This window comes from Mixophyes fleayi, chromosome 8 (assembly GCF_038048845.1).
Source record: "Mixophyes fleayi isolate aMixFle1 chromosome 8, aMixFle1.hap1, whole genome shotgun sequence".
Taxonomy (NCBI): Eukaryota; Metazoa; Chordata; class Amphibia; order Anura; family Limnodynastidae; genus Mixophyes; species Mixophyes fleayi.
This window is the reverse complement of record NC_134409.1, coordinates 37,483,272-37,506,013: the sequence shown is the minus strand read 5'-3', so window position 1 is coordinate 37,506,013 and position 22,742 is coordinate 37,483,272. Positions and strand designations below refer to the sequence as shown.

General features: G+C 41.3%; 1 protein-coding gene across 4 annotated transcripts in view; it reads right to left on the bottom strand.

The window, feature by feature from the left end:
• Positions 1 to 495: 495 nt before the first annotated feature.
• The window catches only part of EVI5 (ecotropic viral integration site 5), a 102,558-nt gene continuing 80,311 nt past the window's right edge, over positions 496 to 22,742 (bottom strand). For all 4 annotated transcript variants that reach the window (XM_075182371.1, XM_075182373.1, XM_075182372.1 and 1 more), the window contains 2 exons: positions 18,782 to 18,877; positions 496 to 2,455 (listed from right to left, as the gene is read on the bottom strand). In XM_075182371.1, the coding sequence (XP_075038472.1) occupies positions 2,147 to 2,455; positions 18,782 to 18,877 (405 nt within the window). In that variant the 3' untranslated portion in view covers positions 496 to 2,146. The remainder of the gene's footprint in view (positions 2,456 to 18,781; positions 18,878 to 22,742) is intronic.

Here is a 22,742-nt window from a genome sequence, read left to right as displayed (position 1 = left end):
TAAATGATGATTATGATGAGAATGGCCCTGTACACCCTCACGCTATTTTGCACAGAACCTTGGTTGTATTGGTGTTTAATTGGCCACTTCATGAAACCAAATTGACCGACAGTATGGTAAAGGTTTAAAGTCATCACACATTGTTTAGGCTTCAGTTTGTCATAAATACGGACACAAAGGATATTTTACACTGTCCATCAACTCGTGTCACATGTTTTAACGGAGTTCCATCGTTTTATTAGTAACTCTGGCCAGTGGCCCAATTTAACTTCATGTGTGAGGCTTGAATACGACCAGTCGATCAGATCCTTATTGGCCCATGTGTCCAGTCATCTTCCAGGCACACTAAGAGGTCAGGCGGCCCGGCCTAAGAGATGAAAGGTCACCTACATGTGTGGTTTTCTGTTCTAGTCATTCGTCTCAGGTAGCACATAGCTGTAAAACAAATATTTATAAATAACAATTTAAAAATAAAGATTAAAAATGAGTAATGGCTTAAATCATGAAAAAAATTTATTTTAGTTACATATATATAATGTTAAAAGATTTCCATCAATAGTGTTTAACCAAGAAATGAAGTGATGACATTGCTAAGGTGAGATGCAATGTATGGTCCAAAGATATGTTTAGTGTTCTGCATTATCAGTAACCAATGTAGACTATTTACATACAGAAACATAACTGGTTCCTGCATCAGAGCAGTGGAATAAAAGTCTGTTTCAACATTTACATCCTTAGTATAAAATGACAATGCTTATTGTATATGTATATTTATGTACAAAATAAACAAAATATATCACAAGTAACATTAATTGACCTATTTGATAACAGTCAACGCACAAATTAGAGAAAAACAAACAGAAAAACAAGGCATTTAAAATAAAGCGAAAAATCACTGAAAATTTGGTCTCGGTTTTACAGCTTTAAGCCACGGCACAGTGATCTTTCTAAAGTTCATATTTAAAAATCTGCCGTAGATTATATATAATTTTGAGTGTAGTTGATAAAACGACATGGCGATGTAGTAGGTTAGTCTAAAAAATAAAATCCCTTTTGCGTAGTTTAAGTCATTTGTTGCCAGATACTGTTGATCTGATCGAATATGGTCCATATATCTGCGCTTTATCCACATCTGGAATAACTTAACGAGAATGCATCTTGAATGGTTACATTTTCTTGGCAGAACGCTCTTCCGTTAGATTTATGGAGTAAAAAAATAAATAGATTCTCTTAGTAATTAGATGCCACAAAGGTGTGTAGAAAGCAGGATTAAAATGTGTATAGCAAGTAAAGTTCATTAGTAGGGATCACTTGCACAATCCTGGAACCTGTTCCAAGCTACGAGATCCAGTCTAAGTGATCTGTCATTAAAAAAAACAAAAAAACACTACTGGCTTTTTTACTATAAATTATATTTTTGGAGTGGTATAGGCTTATACTAAGTGAGAAAATTGGATTTAGTGTTATTGAAAGGCTTTAAAACTAAAGAAAACTGTGAAACAAGATATATACGTACACATGAATACAAACATATACATAACTCATATGGTGCCGAAAGGCAATGTTCTTCAACTTCAGTGTTCTGCCTCCTGTGTCATTGAAATATGCTGCTATACTGATAAAACTTAGCTTCAAACTAGAGCTTGTAGATGGTGGTAGGACACCAGGTAAGGGATTTGAGGGCTGAAGTTAAGAGACATTCTGTATGACACACAAAGACCATAAATATATACACAAACACACGTTTAAAAAAGCATAACTTTTGTTTAAACAGGCATACAATATTGCACAGGATTTTTTTTTGTAGAATGTCAAAATTAGAGTTACCAGTGTGGTAAACAAAATAAGTGATCTTCCTCTATTCCGTGCTAAACAAATTAAGCTATACTTGCTTTGATCTAAAACGATAAACATTCAAAGAAAACAAACAGATTTTATGATAATACTGTTGGAACAAATGTGTCCATCAAACATCTTGGTCTAGTGTATGGCAATGGTGAAAGTTTGGCAAAGTGTGAAGGCAAGTAGACGTTCTATACATGCTGGATCAGTCTGGTCTGAAGATCATACAATAGTATGGTGCATACTGTAACAATAGTCGTGACGGTCCAATCAAAGTGTCTTGATGAAGATGCTAGTTGATAAATCACACAGTAGTAGAGTAGGATTCTGTTCTTTTTGTCATTTGTTTAGGGACCACTCCATTGGAATCAGCCATTATGTTCTGATCTTCAACATCGCTGTCACTGCTGTCCGAATCGGAAGGGACCAGCGTCATCTTTCCATGTGTTTGGGTCAGGCCATAGTGAACGTCCCCTTGTCGTAGAGAGCCAGTGGCAAAGTCTTCATCAGAGGAATGGAATGACACATCGTCTCCTATTATGTGATTGACAATATGGATCCCATCAAAAGTGGGTTGGCCTGGGAAGCCCCTCTGACTTTTTAGACATCGTATCTGTTAAACAATAAAATAAAAAATAAAAAATACAACTTAAGAGGTTTAATGTGTAAATGCAAATTTAAAGGTTGTGTTTTAAAGAACAGCCCTTAGCTGGAGTATTGAATGTTTTGGACACATATTATATTATTATTCAATGTTAAGTCCACTCCTGCAGTCAGTGATTAGCCAGAAGGTCCCCCCACTCCTGTGTAGGAGGAAAGCAGTCTCCCCTTTATAATGGAATAGCTTTGAATAACAAAACAAAGAAAGAAAAAAAAATAGGTATTAATAAATAAAAAAAACTAAAACCTTTCACCACCAGAATTAAGGAATGAAATGGCAATACATATTAGCAGTAGATTTTGACAACATACTGCATTTATCACTCCACGACATGACAGCATAAATGGGAGTATCCATAAAGTTGCAGGACAAAATTAAATCTATCAACATGCAAACATTAGTACGTATTAATACACTGCAGAGCTTCCTTTATCAGTCCAGCTCAATAACCGACCGGTTCATATTTGCTAAGGCCCCTGTAGCACACTAATGACATGTATACAGGACAGTTGGTAACGTTCCCAGTAACACAATGATTTACATTACGGACAGATCTATTATAAGGAGAACTCCTGGGTGCCACACAAGTTGTGGAAGATGACTTGTACTGTAGATAACACATGCACTGCAATGACCGACTATACAATTATATTAAAACACCTTCATTTGCCCAGGAGGACGTCACTATTACAAACCACAGCAACAGGTTTCCTTACCTGGAGCTGACTGTTCCATTGAGTCAGGCATGTGTGAAAACAGGTGGTGTTAAAAAGATTAAAACAATTCACAATATTACATGCAAAGATTAATTATTAATGGTAAAGAGGCAGAATGAAGATGTTATAGCAATATTTTTCAATAGGAAAAAAAAGTTACAAAAACAATAAAAAGCCAAAAGGAGGATAATTTCCAAAAACTCAGTAGCAGCGCAGAAGCTCGTGAGGTTATGCATCTAATTTTGTGCAAACGCATCCATTTTTATAGGTGGGTGTATCTATATGGTGGCAAAGATGGTGGTGTCTGTAGGGTTTTAAGAGATTGCACAATTTGATGGGATTGGTTGAGCAGATCGAGGGGTTTACTTGCTGAGTGAGCCCTAGATTTGCGCTGATGTATGAAAGCTAGAGTTTCATTTTGCAGAATAGGATTTAGAGGTGCCAGAAAACCATTTCACCCCTATACCTTTAATGCCACACATTTTACACCTTCCAGACGCACTATTGCAGGAAAGTCTGGAGTAGCTACTGCACCGGAGCTCCACTATGTACATCAATAGAACTGAATGAACATCTTCAATACCACACTGTACAAACAATTGAAAGTGTCAAGTTTCATTTGCTTTCAATAACATTGACCTTCTCAGGTGCATGTTCATTTGCTTGCAGTAGAGAAAATATATCGCAAGCGTCACCGGGGCAGGCATCATGCTGCAGGTCTGTGTGATCAGCACAAACGCTTTGAAATGCATATTTACCAATTTCTAAGATTAAGGCAAAAAAAAAAAAAAAAAAAGGCTTTCAAATAACTGCTTAGATAGGAATTCCCTTTATAACCCTAAACACCGCTGTGGTATTTTAATACACATTGTTTTACTTACTGCGTGAAATGCACAATATGACGCAGCCAACACTTCCTATATTGTCTGCAAATATTAGTCCTGGTTATGCATTATTGTAACCAATTTAAAGAAATGGCTGCTTAATTATAATACTGACCTTACAATATACAAAAACCAACAGAAATACAAACACCCATCCAAAAAAGCAACACACACAACTTGTCTGTCTTTCTGAAAACACAAAACAGGCTGAGAACACTAATCATATCACAGGTTCCTTTGACTGACCACAACCACTGACAAATCAGACTTGGCCAACACGCACAAGATTCTGACACGAGAAGAGATGGGAGGCCTGTTAAAAAAGAAACTATTAAGACAAGTAGTGTAGTCTCTCTGTCTGTGTGTATGTTAGGGAATTTAGACCAAGCCCCAATGGGGCAGGGACTGATGTGAATGAGCTCTCTGTACAGCGCCGCAGAATCAGTGGCGCTATATAAATAAATGGTGATTATGATGTAGTGCAATGCAAACTATTGCCTCCACCCCCCCCCCTCGTAGAAAAAAAACAAAAAAACTTTTAAAGATGGGTTATATTCAGCCAGACTAGTTACAGCTTAAATGACCTCTATAAACCTAAAAGCTGCCTCGTGAAAAGAGCCACTAACACAAAGTCTAATAAATTCTGCGTACTAATTCGTAAAGGGGGAGGGGGGTTCTAATTTTTATTTTTTTTGTACAGTAAGTAAAACTAGTAATGCGTATTTATTCATCCTGTATATCAGTGTTAACTTAACAGTTGTGCCGTGGTTCACAACAATGGTTGTAGGAATATCCTTCTAAAAAGAGGGTAGTTTATCCCTTAAGGTATGTAACTTTAATCAGTGTTCCTCATACTGAACTGATTATTAGGCTAGGATTATACTAGCAATAGAGCAGCCGACTATCACACACAAAGTATCACCAATTGTAGCACAAACTACATCAGCTGTCTGACAAAAGCAGGTCACTGAAACGCTGTCCATCACAAGGCGGAGCAACAAATGTAGTCAGTTCCATAGAAAAAAATCAGCATTTACAGGAAATGAAAAGGACACCACTAACTAGCAATAATGCTGTGCATTTGTTTGCTACATAATCACCAGCACTAGTTTAGCCTACTCCTAACTCCCCATCACTACTTGGACTTTTGTCCCTTGTCATGTCTGTAAATATTTGTATAATCAGGGCAAGTTAATGTCTGGATATGTGGGTTATACAGCCGCCCACAATACAATGGATGCGGTTATTTTCCATCCGGTAACAGTCACCATTACTCGTGGCCTACTCATTGATTTGGGCAGCACAGGAACGACTTGCATGATGTTTGGGGCAGCACGGTGGCATAGTGGTTAGCACTTCTGCCTCACAGCACTGAGGTCGAGTTCAATTCCCGACCAGAAAAAAAAAAAAAAAAAAAAAAAAAAAAAGTCACATCTTACCAGCACTGCTGAAAGCAGGTCATGTAACCAGCAGCAAGGGCTGAAACTGCCAGATGGGACCCTGTCCCAAATACGGGTAGGCGGAATTGGTTTTAATAAAAATATTTTTTCAGCTGTGTAGTTGAAATATCAAAATGGGGAGGATCTGGCAAAACAGAAAAATGAAGGGGAGAGTGTGAGAGGTATGGGAGCAATACCTTGCACAACACAAGGCCAATCTCGACAGAATTAGGAGACTATTCTGGACACTTTAGAAAGTTTTGCGGATCCCTCCTGATAGTTTATGTGGTAACAACTGGTGCACCAATACCACTTATTCTTTTAAACGTTTATTTCTAAATTGCCTTAAAATTCTGCAGTGAAGCACAGAGGTCTACAACAAAGAGGTTAGACACAATTCAAGTAAATTAACATAGCGCGAGTGCCGGGGGAGACCAGGGTAACGCACACACAAAAAGTAGGACAGAGATCAGTGTAAAGAGCACAAATCGTAGAACAAAAATGGGAACAAGGATCCTGTGGGCTGCAGATTACAGGGAGCATCGCTGAGTGAAGATACAGCGGAGGGTGCAAGATGAAGCGAATAAGAGCAGATGGGCGACAGTAGGAGGGAATAGCCTGGATGAAGCAGGGTGAAAGGAGGGGGAAGGGGGGTGAAGGAAATAAACGATGGAGGCCCTGCTTGTGGAAGTTACAAGAAAAAAAAATAACCTGTTCCTGACCGTATATAATTAGGATTTGAAAATCATCAACTCCATGTCCAACTAAGGAAATACATAGCAAATGTCAATATGTTTAATTATGCCGATACTAAAGATATCGGCTGTGATAACACAGCATGTGTCACCCCAGGAGGAGCAGTGAGTAGACAATCAACAGTTTAACTCCCTAATAAGCTCTAACCCATAAGGTCATCTCTGAATTTTAAGTTCTTTATAATTTACACCAGCGAGTACATCATTCCCATTATAACCTGCAGTCTATATTGTACAAATGCTTTTTAAACCGTTTTCCCAACAAAAGCCTCTGATTTGCCAAAAACATTAAACAGTGTTTTATGAATGTGAAAAGCTTAACTATTAAAGCAGCAGCATTATTTCTCAGAACTTCTGTTCACCGAGCTGTGAAAATAAAGAACACAAGTCTATTTTTGTCTGTACATTTGCTATAGAGTAGTGAAGTACGCTAGCAGGGAATATCCCACAAACAAGACCAGTCTCATTTGTGGAGGAACTGTACTTCAGTAAGTATGCGCAGACTTCAGACCACACACACTTAATGAGTAGAAAGGCAAAGGCTCTAAGGCTTACTTAGGTGTTAAATTATTTTAAAATGGGAATTAAAGAATTTGTGTTCCACACAATTAGAGATTTGCTATACATTTCTTTTGTTGGCAGCATCCAACCATTTAGGCCTGCAGAATAAATCAAGCACTTGGCTTTACACCATCATCCGTGCTCTGATGTCACACACTAGCTGCAGTTATAGTGAATAACTCCGACCCAAAATTTAAATTATGGGTAGAGCCAAGTTAAAATACAGAATCACCCCATCTGGATTTGACAGCTCTCGGGGTGCGGCAAGTTGCTCTCCAGATACTGCTTTTCATCCAGGTGTTATCGATGCCCCTCAGTTAGCTCTCCATCCATTCTTGGGGTAGTGGCTTTAAAGCACCTACGTTATTATGAAAAAGGTCTATCTGATCAGGAGACAGCAGCTCCTGTACTCCACCATTACAGTATTGGTGTACTCACGATCAGGACTAGAGCCCACGTAAAAAAAAAAAAATATATATATATATATATATATATATATATATATATATATATATACACATATACATACATATATATATTTTATCTTCATTCCTTGATTTTTAGTTTTGGGCAGAGTTCTTTATCTTTATAGAGTTCATCAACCATAGGGAAATACACCCACCAGCAGTTACAGTCTTAAACTTAATTTTTTTTGCAATTAGCATGTCCATACATGTCATTTACATGCATTCATCACAGACAACTGGCACACTGGCTAGCACCTTGCTGATCTCACGAAAAATCACCTTCTAATGCTTGGACTGGCCTCATTGTACTGTACTCTCTGTAATATGCAGAGATGGGCAGCACATTGATGCCACTTCTCCAATAGCACCAAGTAAAACGGTAAATGAACAGGGGGCCGGACGCGTGCTGCTTGCAGACACAGCATTGGTGATGGTAGTAGCAGGGGAGTCAGTGGTTAGTATAGCACTGGGTTCTTGAGATCGATTGAGATAAGTGCCCTCTGTAGAGTTTGTATGGTCTCCCCTTGTTTGCCTGAATCTTCTCCGAGCGCCTCGGTTTCCTTCTACAGCCCAAACACATGCATGCTTGTAGGTTAATTGGCTTCTGACAAATTGGACCCTAGTCTGTGTGTGGGGTAGGAAATTTAGATTACAGACTCCAATGGGGCAAGGACAGATGGGAATTAAATGTTCTGTGTACAGTGTACTATTATATTATTATATTATTAATCTTTGAAAATGTGACCACTATATCAGTAAGTCATATTTATTGAAAAAGTAAATCCAAGAACGAGGGGGAAAACAAAACTGTGGTCTGCCAGGATACATATGGGCGGCAAGTGTATCTTGTAATCTCTTGTGCGACTCCGGTAATCTAGGTATAGCAGGCAGGTCTTGCAACATCCAACAGGAAGTAAAAGGCAGATGCTAAGCAACCACTGAACTATAAAAACAGGACGATACGCAGGCTGATAAATCATTTGATTTCAATGGCTTGCAGGGGGCAGGAAAGCAGGGTGGAAATGAGAGATTTATTATGGGTTTTTTTAAAAACAAAAAACCCCAACATATTGGACATACTTCTTTCCAATGCAGAAAAACAAAAACAGAACTGCCTCATTGCAGCACCCAAGAATACGTTTTTAAAATTATTAATTGCTGTAATAAACATCACTCGAGTAGATCTACATTGTAATTGCTGCAAGATGAAGTTTTAGGTGACATTATCTTTTACAGTTACGGGTCACTGGGTTCAAGGGATTCAACTTGTGTATGCGCTGAATAGGTTACCTCTTCCTTTGTGAAGCATACCTACCACTGTGATGTACCAATGTCTAAGCAGCAAGGGGTCCTCCACTGTGGTGGACTGTAGCAGTGGTGAAAAACATTGGCAAGATTATGGGAAACCCTTGCCGCACAGACATTTTACTGTTACTTACCTTTCTAATAAAGCAATAATTTGGAAGGTAAGAACTGCCAGGATCAAGCAAGGTTTTACAAGGACTGGAAAGGCCGCTACTGTGCAAAAGGGGATAAAGATTAGTTTATTGCAAGTTTGAGCCCTTTGTCTTGTTTGGTTGCTGTGCAGACAAGTCCCATGAACATGGCCATTGTCCATGGAATTAGACCATTCATTACGCCTTCATGTACTTGTGATGAGAGGATCTGGTCAATTGGCACAGGCCATGGGACAGGACCACATGGGGCCCAGTTTGTTTGGTTGGCAAATGTAGGCAACCAACTGAAGTGGCATCTGAGGGATTGCAATGAGATTAGAGATTCTTTAAAGAAAAACAAACAAACAAACAAAAAAAAACAAAAACACCCACACTTCTCTTTTGTTATATTTACAAATACAGGAAAAATTAAAAAACAAAAAAAACACAAAACAAAAAACAGCACAACCCCCGCCCAAAAAAAAACCCACCCCAAAACAAAACACTTTCTTGGGCTCATCACAAATTTCTGAACAAAGCAGCACTCACAGAAAACAATAGGCTAGTGATGCACTTTACAATATTTGCCAAGCACTTCTCAATACAGTTTTACTAGGCAATATGCGCTGAAGATAAAACCCATTCTAGCATTCCTTTACTATTTATACAGCAATTTTGTGGGATGATTGGATTGCAGTATATGAAACGCGAGTCTTGTCATCACTGGCCCCTAGTGAACTCATAGGCTGCAGTCTCATTAAATCTGAAAACTTGATGCTCTGAGCTTTCTAAATCCTCTACGGTAGGGTCTGGCCAACATGCGACTCCAGGTGTTTTAAAACTACAGAAGTTAAAAAAAAAAATGCACAGAAGGAAATGAAAAAGGGAAAAAATAAATAAAAATAAAAAAATACAAGTACCAGCATGCTTTAACAGTAGACAGCCAGCCAATAGCTATTAAGGCATGCTGGGACTTGTAGTTTCACAACATCCGGAGGAGCCACAGGTTGGGTCATTCCTGCTCTACAGCAAGATGAACTGGTTCAATATAGTTTTTTTAATTTGCTTTACTTTCCAGAATGATTAAATGGGCATCTAAGCATTCCTTTAATTCCTGATTTTTGTAGCAAAACACATTACACCTACCTGTTAAAATGTACAATAAACACACAAGCTTACTGGTGAAAACTGGGAAGCCTAAAAAACAAAAACCATAAAACTACACAGCATAAAATTAGATCTGAAAAAGTGACTCATCTGTTTACTAGTAGATTGTGAGTGTATTATAAATGTGGGTGCTTCCTTTACTACTATGTCTAAAATCACTTCAAGTATATCTCTTTTACCAGCATCTTGTACTCATCTATACCCCTAAATCAGTTAACCAAGCTACCACAAGCATCATCACTCCCCCATCCACTCATCAACATGGATATCACTGCTGTCTGACATAGCTAGACATAGATGTGTGGTTTGAGAGTTGTGTGCAATACCTCATGCAGTAGAGACGTTCTGAAAGTATAGTGAAACACTAATGGACATAGGACTTCACAAACATGACATTAATAAGTTCACAAAACTAGTCTAAAATATAACCAAATCCTCAAATTACCAAACGCCATGTACAACGTTTATAAATATAGTGTTGGCAGGACCACAAGAACATGTATATGGTCAGGGGCAGTCTTTCATATAGACAAATGCTGCAATCAGGCAGACATTACACGAGCTGGTACTTCTGTCCTTTATATCAACCCATGCCAATGCTTTTCCCACTGTGTTTTCTGAGCAATGCCTGGGCACATGCAGAGACAGAACACAACCTAGAGACAGGCTGGTTCGCCCTATATGGTGGCGAAACAGACAACCTCACAGTTTGTGAGTACAAAGGGTCAAAAATAAGTTATAAATTGCTATAGTCCCCAACTTATAAATTGTCTATTTTCAACAAAAACTTTAAAGACCTCTGTGGCATTTCCCTCACTGCATACAAGAGCAGCGGGGATAAGGTCTTGTGTGGAGCTGCTGGAATAAGTCACACCATCACAGGAGGGCATGCATTACTAGGGGCACTCAGTCACTGAATCCAGTTCTCCCATCAGAGACCAGTACCTGTAGATTACTTTTGGATCTTGTGCCAGTGACACTCACAAGATGGTGATTCTAGCCAGAACGCCAGTAGAGATGGTAAGAGAAACCCTACTGTGTGTAAAGCTTCTTCACTGTTTCTTTAAGTGTGCACTTAAAATGCTTGCTATATAAAACTATAATATTTATATTATGTATTAAAATACATCCATACCAAAAAAATAAGCAACAGCAAAAATATAAATAAATAGAAGAGACAAAAACTACTTGCATTGCACTAGACAACACATAGGATTATAGCACGTACAATAAGTACAAGTGGGGTTTAATTTGACTTCGGCTGCCATATTAATTGCTCTGCAGAGGTAATGTGAAAAGTCATCAGTGTAGAACTGAAGAACAGTGCCACCCAGTGGACAATTATAATTGTAGCCTATTTGGCAGACAGCATGCAATTCATACCAAAATAAAATAGTTTTTGGTAAGGTGCAGTCTTGGACACACAATATAATGTGTTGATTTGAAGACTGGTTAGTTATACACATTAGTATAAGTGATTGGCAGTAACACTACACAGCTCGGAATAGGAAATCCCCTCCCTCAGTTTGTTTTCACAGCAGTGTTCAGAACAGTATTTGCTCAGCAGTGGTTAAAGCTGAATTAAGATAAAGTTGTGTATTGCTGCAGAGTTCTCAGTTCTCTTAAACAGAAGTATTGCAAAGGGATGTATTGCTCACTTTCAAACACAAAAGGTGTGATTTATAGAGGAAAACAGAAATGAACACACTTCAGATGAACTTTATTTCAACCCCGTGTGAGGCATTTAGACCATTATTAAACTAGAAATCCACCAGCATCCTTGAAGTTAATAGGTCAAAATAAGCTCCAGACGAAAATAAATATATTTTTCTGCTAAATGTTTTCCATTTAATTCTGTCTACAAACAGCTCATATAATTAAAGGTCAACGCCCCTTAAACGAGTCTTTGCTTTGTCCAATCAGAACATAAAAAACCCAAATTTCCAGGGACAGACCCCTGTTGCAAATGTCCTTAAAATTGTCCCTATTTTCCAGGATTGCAGCAGCATATAATTATTCTTATTCTACATAATGCATGTAATTAACACAATTTTATTCTTTGAGCTTTATTTATGGAAAAGTCTTTAAAGGGAAATCAAATGAACATGTCAGCATAGTTATATAGGTGGCGGTACCACATGTGACATGCTTAGATGATCCAGTGTGTTACTGGATTATCTAACTAGTTCACAAGTATGACTCATGCCTCAGTGCTGTCACTACTTATACTCTTAATGAAGAAGACTTGGATACAAACAAACAAAAGAAAACATGGCTGCTTCCACTATGCGTAGGTCACGAGTGCACCCAATGTCTCACAGGGAAACACCTGCTTAAGGTTGCATTGCAAACCTGTGTATAATTTATGGTAAAAGGCTTATATTGCTTTGGCATACGGAGGGCGAGATCTTCTTACAATCTGCATGAGCTGCTGGCGTGCCTGACTATTTTAAATCAATGAGTGAATATCCAAACACTATTTGGGGTATTATAGGGTGTATACATTTTCACAAACGATGTGCAATTGTGTAGCCTTCCCTCAGTAGATATAGCTACTTCACTTTAATTGTCCAACAGGTCAGTTCATTACCCTAAAATGATCTTTATAATATGAATAGTTGGCATGATAGCCGTTCTTCATTTCAGATTTTAGGTCACCAAATGTAAAGCTTTATTTACACTAAAATGCCAGAGCACACACACATTGTAAATCGTTGTGTCATGGTATAGAACCATTTGCCCTCAGATTTGCACTGGTTATAAAACCTTTGTAGTTGAATATACAGGACGAACACCCAGTGTTCTCCCAAGAAAATTTTGCCATCCAGGTGGCATTAAGTAGCCAGGTGAGGGCAGTTGTAATACTTTGCAATAAAATTGAAAAATGTTGGCAGTTATTGCCCACACCTGCCAGGACTGGTCAAACTGGTGGTTAGTGGTCCTGGTCTAACACACACACTGCTGGCTGTAGTGCTCACACAGTGCCTGTTCTAATAGGAGAAACAATGGTTTATTGTATTATAATAGGACTCTGTTGGGCTCCGAGAGCTGGGCGGGAAGTAAAAACAGTTGGGTGGAGCAACCAGGAAATAGGTGCTGGGGAGAACACTGTACACCTATATCAGAGAAGCGTTGTTCTAAGATCATCGCTGGGGTATATGTTACTACAGAGAGGAAGAGGAGGGAGGGGGGGGGGATTTGTTACTACAGAGATGAGGAGGAGGGAGGGGAGGGGGATTTGTTACTACAGCGATGAGGAGGAGGGAGGGGAGGAGGATTTGTTACTACAGCGATGAGGAGGAGGGAGGGGAGGAGGATTTGTTACTACAGCGATGAGGAGGAGGGAGGGGAGGAGGATTTGTTACTACAGCGATGAGGAGGAGGGAGGGGAGGAGGATTTGTTACTACAGAGATGAGGAGGAGGGGGGGGATTTTGTTACTACAGAGATGAGGAGGAGGAGGGGGGGATTTGTTACTACAGATGAGGGGGGGGGTTTGTTACTACAAAGATGAGGAGGAGGAGGGGGGGGATTTGTTACTACAGATGAGGGGAGGGGGGGTTTGTTACTAGAAAGTTGATGGGGGGGGGGGGGGGATTTGTTACTAGAAAGTTGATGGGGGGGGGGGGATTTGTTACTACAGAGATGAGGTGATGTTACTACAGAGGTGAGGGGTAAAATTTGCCCCCTATGGTGGTACACTGCACTCCTCCATGCCTTAGTTTTGTATTGCCTCTTGAAAGAAGTCGTCTTTTCCTGTATAAATGCTATGGGTGTATTCAATTAAGTCCGGGATTCGTGGCACCGTGCAAGTAAGTAATACTGTACAGCAACATTGCAGAATTTCGTTCGCAACCCTATGGGGTACGAACGAAAACCCACGTTATTGCAATCCCGTGGATTGTCTTCATGGCCCGTTCTGACGCGGTGCTGCGAATCCCGGACCCAACTGAACATCCCCCTTTGTCTTTCACACATTTAAGAAAGTTAAAAAATTTTGTTGTGCCCCCTTCAAATACGTACTATTTCCTTGTGGCCTTTGGACTCCGAGGTTGTACAACTTTGGCCTAGATGTTATAGAGGAAAACAATTATCTGATACCTAACTCACCATTAATCCTATCCATGTAAACTCAAACAGAGGTTACACTGCTGAACCTGTCTCAGCTGCAATCTGACTCCGAAACCTACAACGTGAGAAGGGAAACTTGCAAAAGTGCTTATTTTCAGACACTGTAGGATCTATTATGAAGTTACAGGTCTCTCCAGCCAGCCAGAGCATGGTAGTGCTTGATAAGACTTCCACAAAACCTGCACAGCCTCAATGCGGAGACTAATGTCCATAACAGAGATACCAGAGGTTGCCTGGCCTCACTATAAAGGATGATAGAGTGGTGTGGGCTGGAAAAGTCAGGAATGGAGCTCCTGTCAGAAGTTACTAGTAAGAATTAAGTGATCAAAGCCCCAAAACTGGATTTAAGCAAGAGATGCTTATAAATAATCAGTATCGGGTTATCGGCCAGGGTAATGCTGTTCAGATTTCTAGAGAAGTTACTAATCTAATTCTGTCTGCAATATATCTCCTAAATATCTCTGCAAAAGAGGAACTATTCGGCTCAGTATGTTACAGGTTTACTGCCAGATATGTTGAATTTCTGTTAAGAAAAAAAAAAAAAAAAAGACATTCTACTTGCATCACTGGCACATAACAGAGTAAAAAGAAATTAAATAGCTGAAATGATACACGACTGGTAATGTTAATAAAACATTATTATTAATTTTTAAATTCTGCTAGAGAATTTGTCATCACTATCTCGCGTGGTAAAATACCACAGATTAGTCACCGTTACAGTGAAGAAGCCCTTCCTATCCTCATGGTGAGAGTCTTTCTTCAAAATCCAGATAATGACTCTGACCTCGATGTAATCCTTAGTACAGTGATAGGCAGCATGAAAGGAGGCGGGCTGCGCAGAGGAGGGAGGGAGAGCACAGCACACTGCCCCTTCCTCCAGGCGACCTCCCTGCGCTGTGCAGAGGAAGGAGGGAGAGTACAGCGCACTGCCCCTTTCTCCGGGTGACCTCCCGCCACTGTGCAGAGGACAGAGGGAGAGTACAGCACACTGCCCCTTCCTCCAGGCGACCTCCCTTCACTGTGCAGAGGAGGGAGGGAGAGCACAGCGCACTGCCCCTTCCTCCAGGCGACCTCCCTGCACTGTGCAGAGGAAGGAGGGAGAGTACAGCGCACTGCCCCTTCCTCCGGGCGACCTCCCTGGACTGTACAGAGGAAGGAGGGAGAGCACAGCGCACTGCCCCTTCCTCCAGGCGACCTCCCTTCACTGTGCAGAGGAAGGAGGGAGAGCACAGCGCACTGCCCCTTCCTCCAGGCGACCTCCCTTCACTGTGCAGAGGAAGGAGGGAGAGCACAGCACACTGCCCCTTCCTCCAGGCGACCTCCCTGCACTGTGCAGAGGAAGGAAGGAGAGCACAGCGCACTGCCCCTTTCTCCGAGTGACCTCCCGCCACTGTGCAGAGGACGGAGGGAGAGCACAGCGCACTGCCCCTTTCTCCGGGTGACCTCCCGCCACTGTGCAGAGGACGGAGGGAGAGTACAGCGCACTGCCCCTTCCTCCAGGTCAGATGACCTCCCTGCACAGAGGACAGAGGGAGAGCACAGCGCACTGCCCCTTCCTCCGGGCGACCTCCCTGCACTGTGCAGAGGAAGGAGGGAGAGCACAGCGCACTGCCCCTTCCTCCGGGCGACCTCCCTGCACTGTGCAGAGGACGGAGGGAGAGTACAGCGCACTGCCCCTTCCTCCAGGTCAGGTGACCTCCCTGCACAGAGGACGGAGGGAGAGCACAGCGCACTGCCCCTTCCTCCAGACGACCTCCCTTCACTGTGCAGAGGAAGGAGGGAGAGCACAGCGCACTGCCCCTTCCTCCAGGCGACCTCCCTTCACTGTGCAGAGGAAGGAGGGAGAGTACAGCGCACTGCCCCTTCCTCCAGGCGACCTCCCTGCACTGTGCAGAGGAGGGAGGGAGAGCACAGCGCACTGCCCCTTCCTCCGGGCGACCTCCCTGCACTGTGCAGAGGAGGGAGGGAGAGCACAGCGCACTGCCCCTTCCTCCAGGTCAGGTGACCTCCCTGCACAGAGGACGGAGGGAGAGCACAGCGCACTGCCCCTTCCTCCAGACGACCTCCCTTCACTGTGCAGAGGAAGGAGGGAGAGCACAGCGCACTGCCCCTTCCTCCAGGCGACCTCCCTTCACTGTGCAGAGGAAGGAGGGAGAGTACAGCGCACTGCCCCTTCCTCCAGGCGACCTCCCTGCACTGTGCAGAGGGAGGGAGAGCACAGCGCACTGCCCCTTCCTCCAGGCGACCTCCCTGCACTGTGCAGAGGAAGGAGGGAGAGTACAGCGCACTGCCCCTTCCTCCGGGCGACCTCCCTGCACTGTGCAGAGGAAGGAGGGAGAGCACAGCGCACTGCCCCTTCCTCCAGGCGACCTCCCTTCACTGTGCAGAGGAAGGAGGGAGAGCACAGCGCACTGCCCCTTCCTCCAGGCGACCTCCCTTCACTGTGCAGAGGAAGGAGGGAGAGCACAGCGCACTGCCCCTTCCTAGGTGTCCTTACAATGAAATGCCCAAAACTGTACCATATCCAGATGTGGTCTGAGACTTATAAAGCAATAACCCTATGCTTCCAGATTCTCTGCCCAGCCACGACTTTCAGCCAGCTAAATCTCCGTTATACCCACCATCATAATTCTCTTCCAGCACTATTAATTCTTGTTTGCCTATTTTGTCAGGAATACTTCTAGTATCTGCATTATCCTTACTAATCCAAATCTCAAGCTAGGTACACACTGGAGAATTCTCTAACAGACATGTTATCTACAATGATTGTACCTACGACTGAAGGTCCGATAGATTGGCCGACTTCATGCGTACACACAATTTACCTTCACATCTGTGCTCTTCATCTGGTCATCTAGTTGTTTAGAGGATGTACGCACAATAGACACTCATTCATTCCTGTCACACTGATTAAAACCGCCTTGTTATAGCTATCCACCTGCCATAACGAATTTTATCAGTTTCTGTAACTCTGAAACAAAATAATTCAGTCTCAGAGCGAACAAATTATTCCATCTACAGCACTCTACATTTATTCACTGGGGAAATGTTAATTTCCGGCATCGGCTGAAAAAACCATGACTCTAAACTCTATGGAGATTGAGAAGACAAGTGCATACACACTACATGATTGGAACATTATCAAACAGTACGACCAACCAAATGAAATGATGATCGGCACTTTGGGACAACTGTTGTTCATCGTGTGACTACACACACTATCGCGATAACTGACCGATCAGTCGTATATCGGCTGATTGACCCATTGGCTGGCTAAAAAACCTGCAGTGTGTACGTAGCTTTATCCCCTATACTAGTGAACAGTCTTCATTTTTTAATGTGTGTTTTAAAAAAGGCTGAAAAAAAATTAAATTTACCACCGTTCTATGCACTGACTAATAACTTCTGACCCTTTATTTGCTTTAAACTTTGTAACCTAAGGTTATAGAGTCCACAGGAAATGTATTTGTCCCAAGTAATAATAACTGGAGTAATTTGATCAGAGTTGACTTAGCGGATAAGAATGTTTAAAATATAAACCACTACCTGGTCACATGCACAGAGCCTGCTCACGCCAACACTTACTGTTCACAGTAAGATCACAACTTAGAATTTAACCCTGATAGACGGACCAAGTCAGTCAATATGGAGAAAGGTTAATGATCAACTTGCATTATAAAATACTTTTCTGTACAAAGCAGCTTTTTTTCACTATTGAGTTTCCAAGTAGTAACTGACATTAAGCAAGTATCCTTTTTTGCAATCTCTGTCATACCAACACTCAGGCACATACTTTCCCCACAACGGTAAGCGACCACAAATCAGCACATGTGCTTCAGGCAAAACAACACTAGTTTCACAAAAAACCTCAACCATTTAGACATACAGGGATTGAAGATACAACTTACTACAGCTTACTGCATCAAACTGAAGAGAAAAAAAAGTCTAGAAAGGCAACAAATCTCAAGAAATGTATTTAAAATGAATTTTTTTTTTTATATGAAAAAAGATATTTTAAGACGGATGTATGTCAAACAGTTAAAAAACAAAACAAAACACAAACTGCATTTGTAACAATTAGAATCTTTTAGCCCCCTTAGGACCCTATTGGTCAATGTAAGGGGTTTTATAAGTCTCAATAAGAAGTACTTTTACAAAACAAAGAGTGTAAGCTGTGCAGCCATTGGGTAGTTCTACACCTACGTGCCAGACTTCAGAGGGAATTTGCAGTCAAACAACGCTACTAAATATATTATCTTTCTTTCCTCTTCTGGGCGATCTTAATATATGGTGAAAAAGCAGAGTTTATTATGTTTGCCCTTGGACATGACAAGGCTCTGCTGTGCACTCAGCAACTTTTACCTGTTTTACGTTTCCTATTGCAGTGTCCGTCTACAAGAAGTTATTGGGTTTCAATTTCTAAACACTGCTGACAGTTTGGATACAGTGGGAGATTTTTAAGCCAGCTTTGTTGCATCCTAGGGAAATGAAATTACATTCTACTTATGTCTGAGGAGCACAGAGGGAAATGCAACAAAATAGAATTTGTGAAAGTAGAAATTATTCTTATTAAGATTGAAAAGCCTAGAAATATCCCAAATAAAATGTTAAATATGCCCCAAGCGGTCAATCGGCTGCCAAGTAATCAACGCCTCTTTAACATTGATTGCACAGGTGCCGATGATGCTGGATAGAAGCTGCCAATTCTTCCGCACAGACTTACCTCGTGATTCAGTTCTTCAATCTGATCTTTTAATTCACGGATATACTGGCTGGAGTCGGAGTTATTGAGCTGTCCTTGAATTTTCCCTTCTTCTTTCTATTAAAAGAAAAAGGAAAGCAAAACAGTGAAACGGTTCTGAACAGGAAAAAGATGGCTCAGTGGTCACACAATGAAGTCAGCCAAGTGTGAATATGCTGCCCAGGTGACATGATCCTAGTAACAGCAAGTACACCAGGAAACCAATTACATGTCCTAATTGTAATATATTCTGAATGTGGGGCAGTTCTAAAATGAGAATACCATGAATTGTTCTGAAAACTAAGCCAAGATATACAAAGGAATAATTTAACACACAATGAAGGTACTTTTGGGCCTGTACTTCATAGATGTTTCACTATTTTATGCATATTCATAAGTTAAAAACAAATATTTTTCACACACCAATTTATACGTTTCCAATATTTTCATGGGAAACTACATTAAAAGGGGCCAGCCACAAACACGTTTTCCATGAACCTGCATGTAACGAGGTTTTATCACAGACTGTCAGTTAACAGACTTCCTTCACAAAGACAAACAGGTGCATGAAATGAAGTCAAGGGAATCTGGTGGGCAAATACGTTTTAGAGCAACTGATTCCCTCACATGTTGTCAGTCATTCTGCAGCACGTTGCCCAGCTGCCATCATAAGGCTACCTGTAGGTGCACACTGGCATTAAAGAATGTAAAATGCCCATTGTGCTGCGATTCCAGTGTGAATAACACCTTAGGGAAAGGGGGAAAGCTAGTTGGCAAACGCTTTATACATTTTACAAGTATCAAAAACACATCTTTCTGCTCTGTTCTATTAAACTAAACATAGGAAGAAATAGGGAGTACATCTATAAATACACACATTTGTCTTAGGCTGGGTACACAGTGCAGAAAATGTCTCCCTATGAGATATAGTTAAGGATTTTACCAACGACTAAGTCCTGATCAGTATGCTGATTCACGTGTACACACTACACACATTTTACCGTCAGATCTGTGCTCTTCATCTCTCAACCATCGGCTGAAAAGATTGGGACTCTGCACACTGTATAGAGATCTGCGTACACTGCTGGTTGTGAGTACGTACACACTGTATAGAGATCTGCCTACACTGCTGGTTGCGAGTACGTACACACTGTATAGAGATCTGCTTACAATGCTGGTTGCGAGTGCGTACACACTGTATAGAGATCTGCCTACACTGCTGGTTGTGAGTACGTACACACTGTATAGAGATCTGCCTACACTGCTGGTTGCGAGTGCGTACACACTGTATAGAGATCTGCGTACACTGCTGGTTGTGAGTATGTACACACTGTATAGAGATCTGCCTACACTGCTGGTTGTGAGTACGTACACACTGTATTGAGATCTGCTTACACTGCTGGTTGTGAGTACATACACACTGTATAGAGATCTGCCTACACTGCTGGTTGTGAGTATGTACACACTGTATAGAGATCTGCCTACACTGCTGGTTGTGAGTACGTACACACTGTATAGAGATCTGCCTACACTGCTGGTTGTGAGTATGTACACACTGTATAGAGATCTGCCTACACTGCTGGTTGTGAGTACGTACACACTGTATAGAGATCTGCCTACACTGCTGGTTGTGAGTACGTACACACTGTATAGAGATCTGCTTACACTGCTGGTTGTGAGTACATACACACTGTATAGAGATCTGCGTACACTGCTGGTTGTGAGTGCGTACACACTGTATAGAGATCTGCTTACAATGCTGGCTGTGAGTGCGTACACACTGTATAGAGATCTGCTTACACTGCTGGTTGTGAGTACGTACACACTGTAGAGAGATCTGCTTACACTGCTGATTGTGAGTACGTACACACTGTATAGAGATCTGCTTACACTGCTGGTTGTGAGTACGTACACACTGTAGAGAGATCTGCTTACACTGCTGGCTGTGAGTGCGCACACACTGTATAGAGATCTGCTTACACTGCTGGCTGTGAGTGCGCACACACTGTATAGAGATCTGCTTACACTGCTGGCTGTGAGTGCGTACACACTGCAGAAAGTGTCTGACTTTGCGCCATCTTTCAGAGATTTTCAGTCCATTTATAAAATCTAATGAAACGATACAATGTGCTTTGGTACAATAAAACATGATCGTGGAAGCGTTAACCCCAATGTGATATCAGACCGAACTGTTTATTGGCACGATAATCGGGTAAAAAAAACCTGTGGAGTGTACCCAGTCTTAAACGTGAAAAGCAGCCACTAACTATGTAAAAGAATACTTCCAAGTACAAGGGTGAGAACAGGTGTGGGAGTAACAATTGCCCCCCCCCCCCCCCCAAAAAAAAAGGCAGAGGTCAAGTATTTCAGGTTAAAGTATTTTACAAGTATAAAGTGTGACCATTGTACGATGCATTTATTGGAAAGATCTATGTATCTGTAGAAATTAAATACTGGAGGCATTAATCTTGCTTCACTGGGGCATATTCATTATCATAATTGCAATGAATGTTATAAACAGATATGTGCAAACAGTAACACAGTATTGCTGTGCCCTGAGGCAATCGCAGAGGACCATAAGGAATTATGTAACTTTGTAAACAGTCATTTTGAGCACGATGTGGTGGTAATACTGTAACTGCTAAGCTAGAGAGTTATAAAGATTTCTTAAGAGGTTTTAAATTAGCATCCTGTTAAACCTCTGCAGCTCTGAGCTGGCAACACATGAAAGCAATCAGAGTTCCCTATGCGCAATGTTTTCTTAAAAGGCAATACAGGTGTTTGGGGGGCTGCAGCCGCAATGTGAACACCACTTTTAGAAGAAAATATATACAATTCCTAGAACAGGGGCGCAGAAAAAACACAGTAGAAATTATTTCGCTCCATGAATGAGACCGCAATGTAAAATTATGCTCTATGTGAAAAACGAGAGAAATAACCTGTCCATCCCAAACATACAAAACAGACCATTAAGTGCTACTTTTTTAAAAAAAAAAATAATAAAAAGAAAAAAAAAAAAATAGCAAAATTCTCCATTCATGTCTGCTGCCCCAATATGTTCCATCAGGGAAAGGGGCACTGACATCATTAGGTCTATTTTTTCTTATTTCTTTTTTTTAACGAAGGAACACTGAGATTGAAGAAAGTAGTTTGTTTACAATTCTGAAAGCACTATTAGATCTAGTGGTCTAAATACACCAGGTTGGATCTTCTATTGCTGGAATGTGGAGAAGTTTCCATGTCGTTCAGCCAGAGTATATGGAACTGCATGCCTCCCAACATTGGGCTTCTGGCAATCAGGACACGAACCCATGGTTAAATCACTTTAGTGGTGTGGTCACCAGAGAGAGGTGGGGCACATTCTCCAGCAGCACTAAGATGTCCCAAGTGACCACTGAAAACACCCTTAAATTGCACCTGCTCCATGTACTCCCCCAGGCTCTCAGCAGTCTGCATAGTTGTACCAAACTGGGATGGTCCTGATGCAATGCATACTATGCATGATGGTAGATGTAGTTTTCTGTCACATTCATAGCATACAGAGCAGAGATGTCATACCATGCTGTTATCCCACTAGGGTGCTCTAAATGGTTTCCAAGTGGTTCTCGAACTGCTTCGTCAAACTGGCTTATAAGTCAAAGATTCACAATCAATTCTGACACTAAATTCTATCTAACTTCGAGAGGGGCGAACAGGTTAAACCCTCTTCAAGACAGTTTGTACATGTTTGCGCTTAAATTGTTTAGTGTTTTTAAATTTTTTACTGGAAACAACAAACTTTAAAATCAAAGTGTTCAAGGTTGACATTTAAAATACTATGAAAATATAACCATTTAAGCTCGAAGCAGGCAACATGTTATGATTTTAGTTTCATTTGTATTAACTGCGAGTCCAAACCTCGAGCCAAAATTGAACAGGCACAAATCTCAATCAGGGAAGCTGA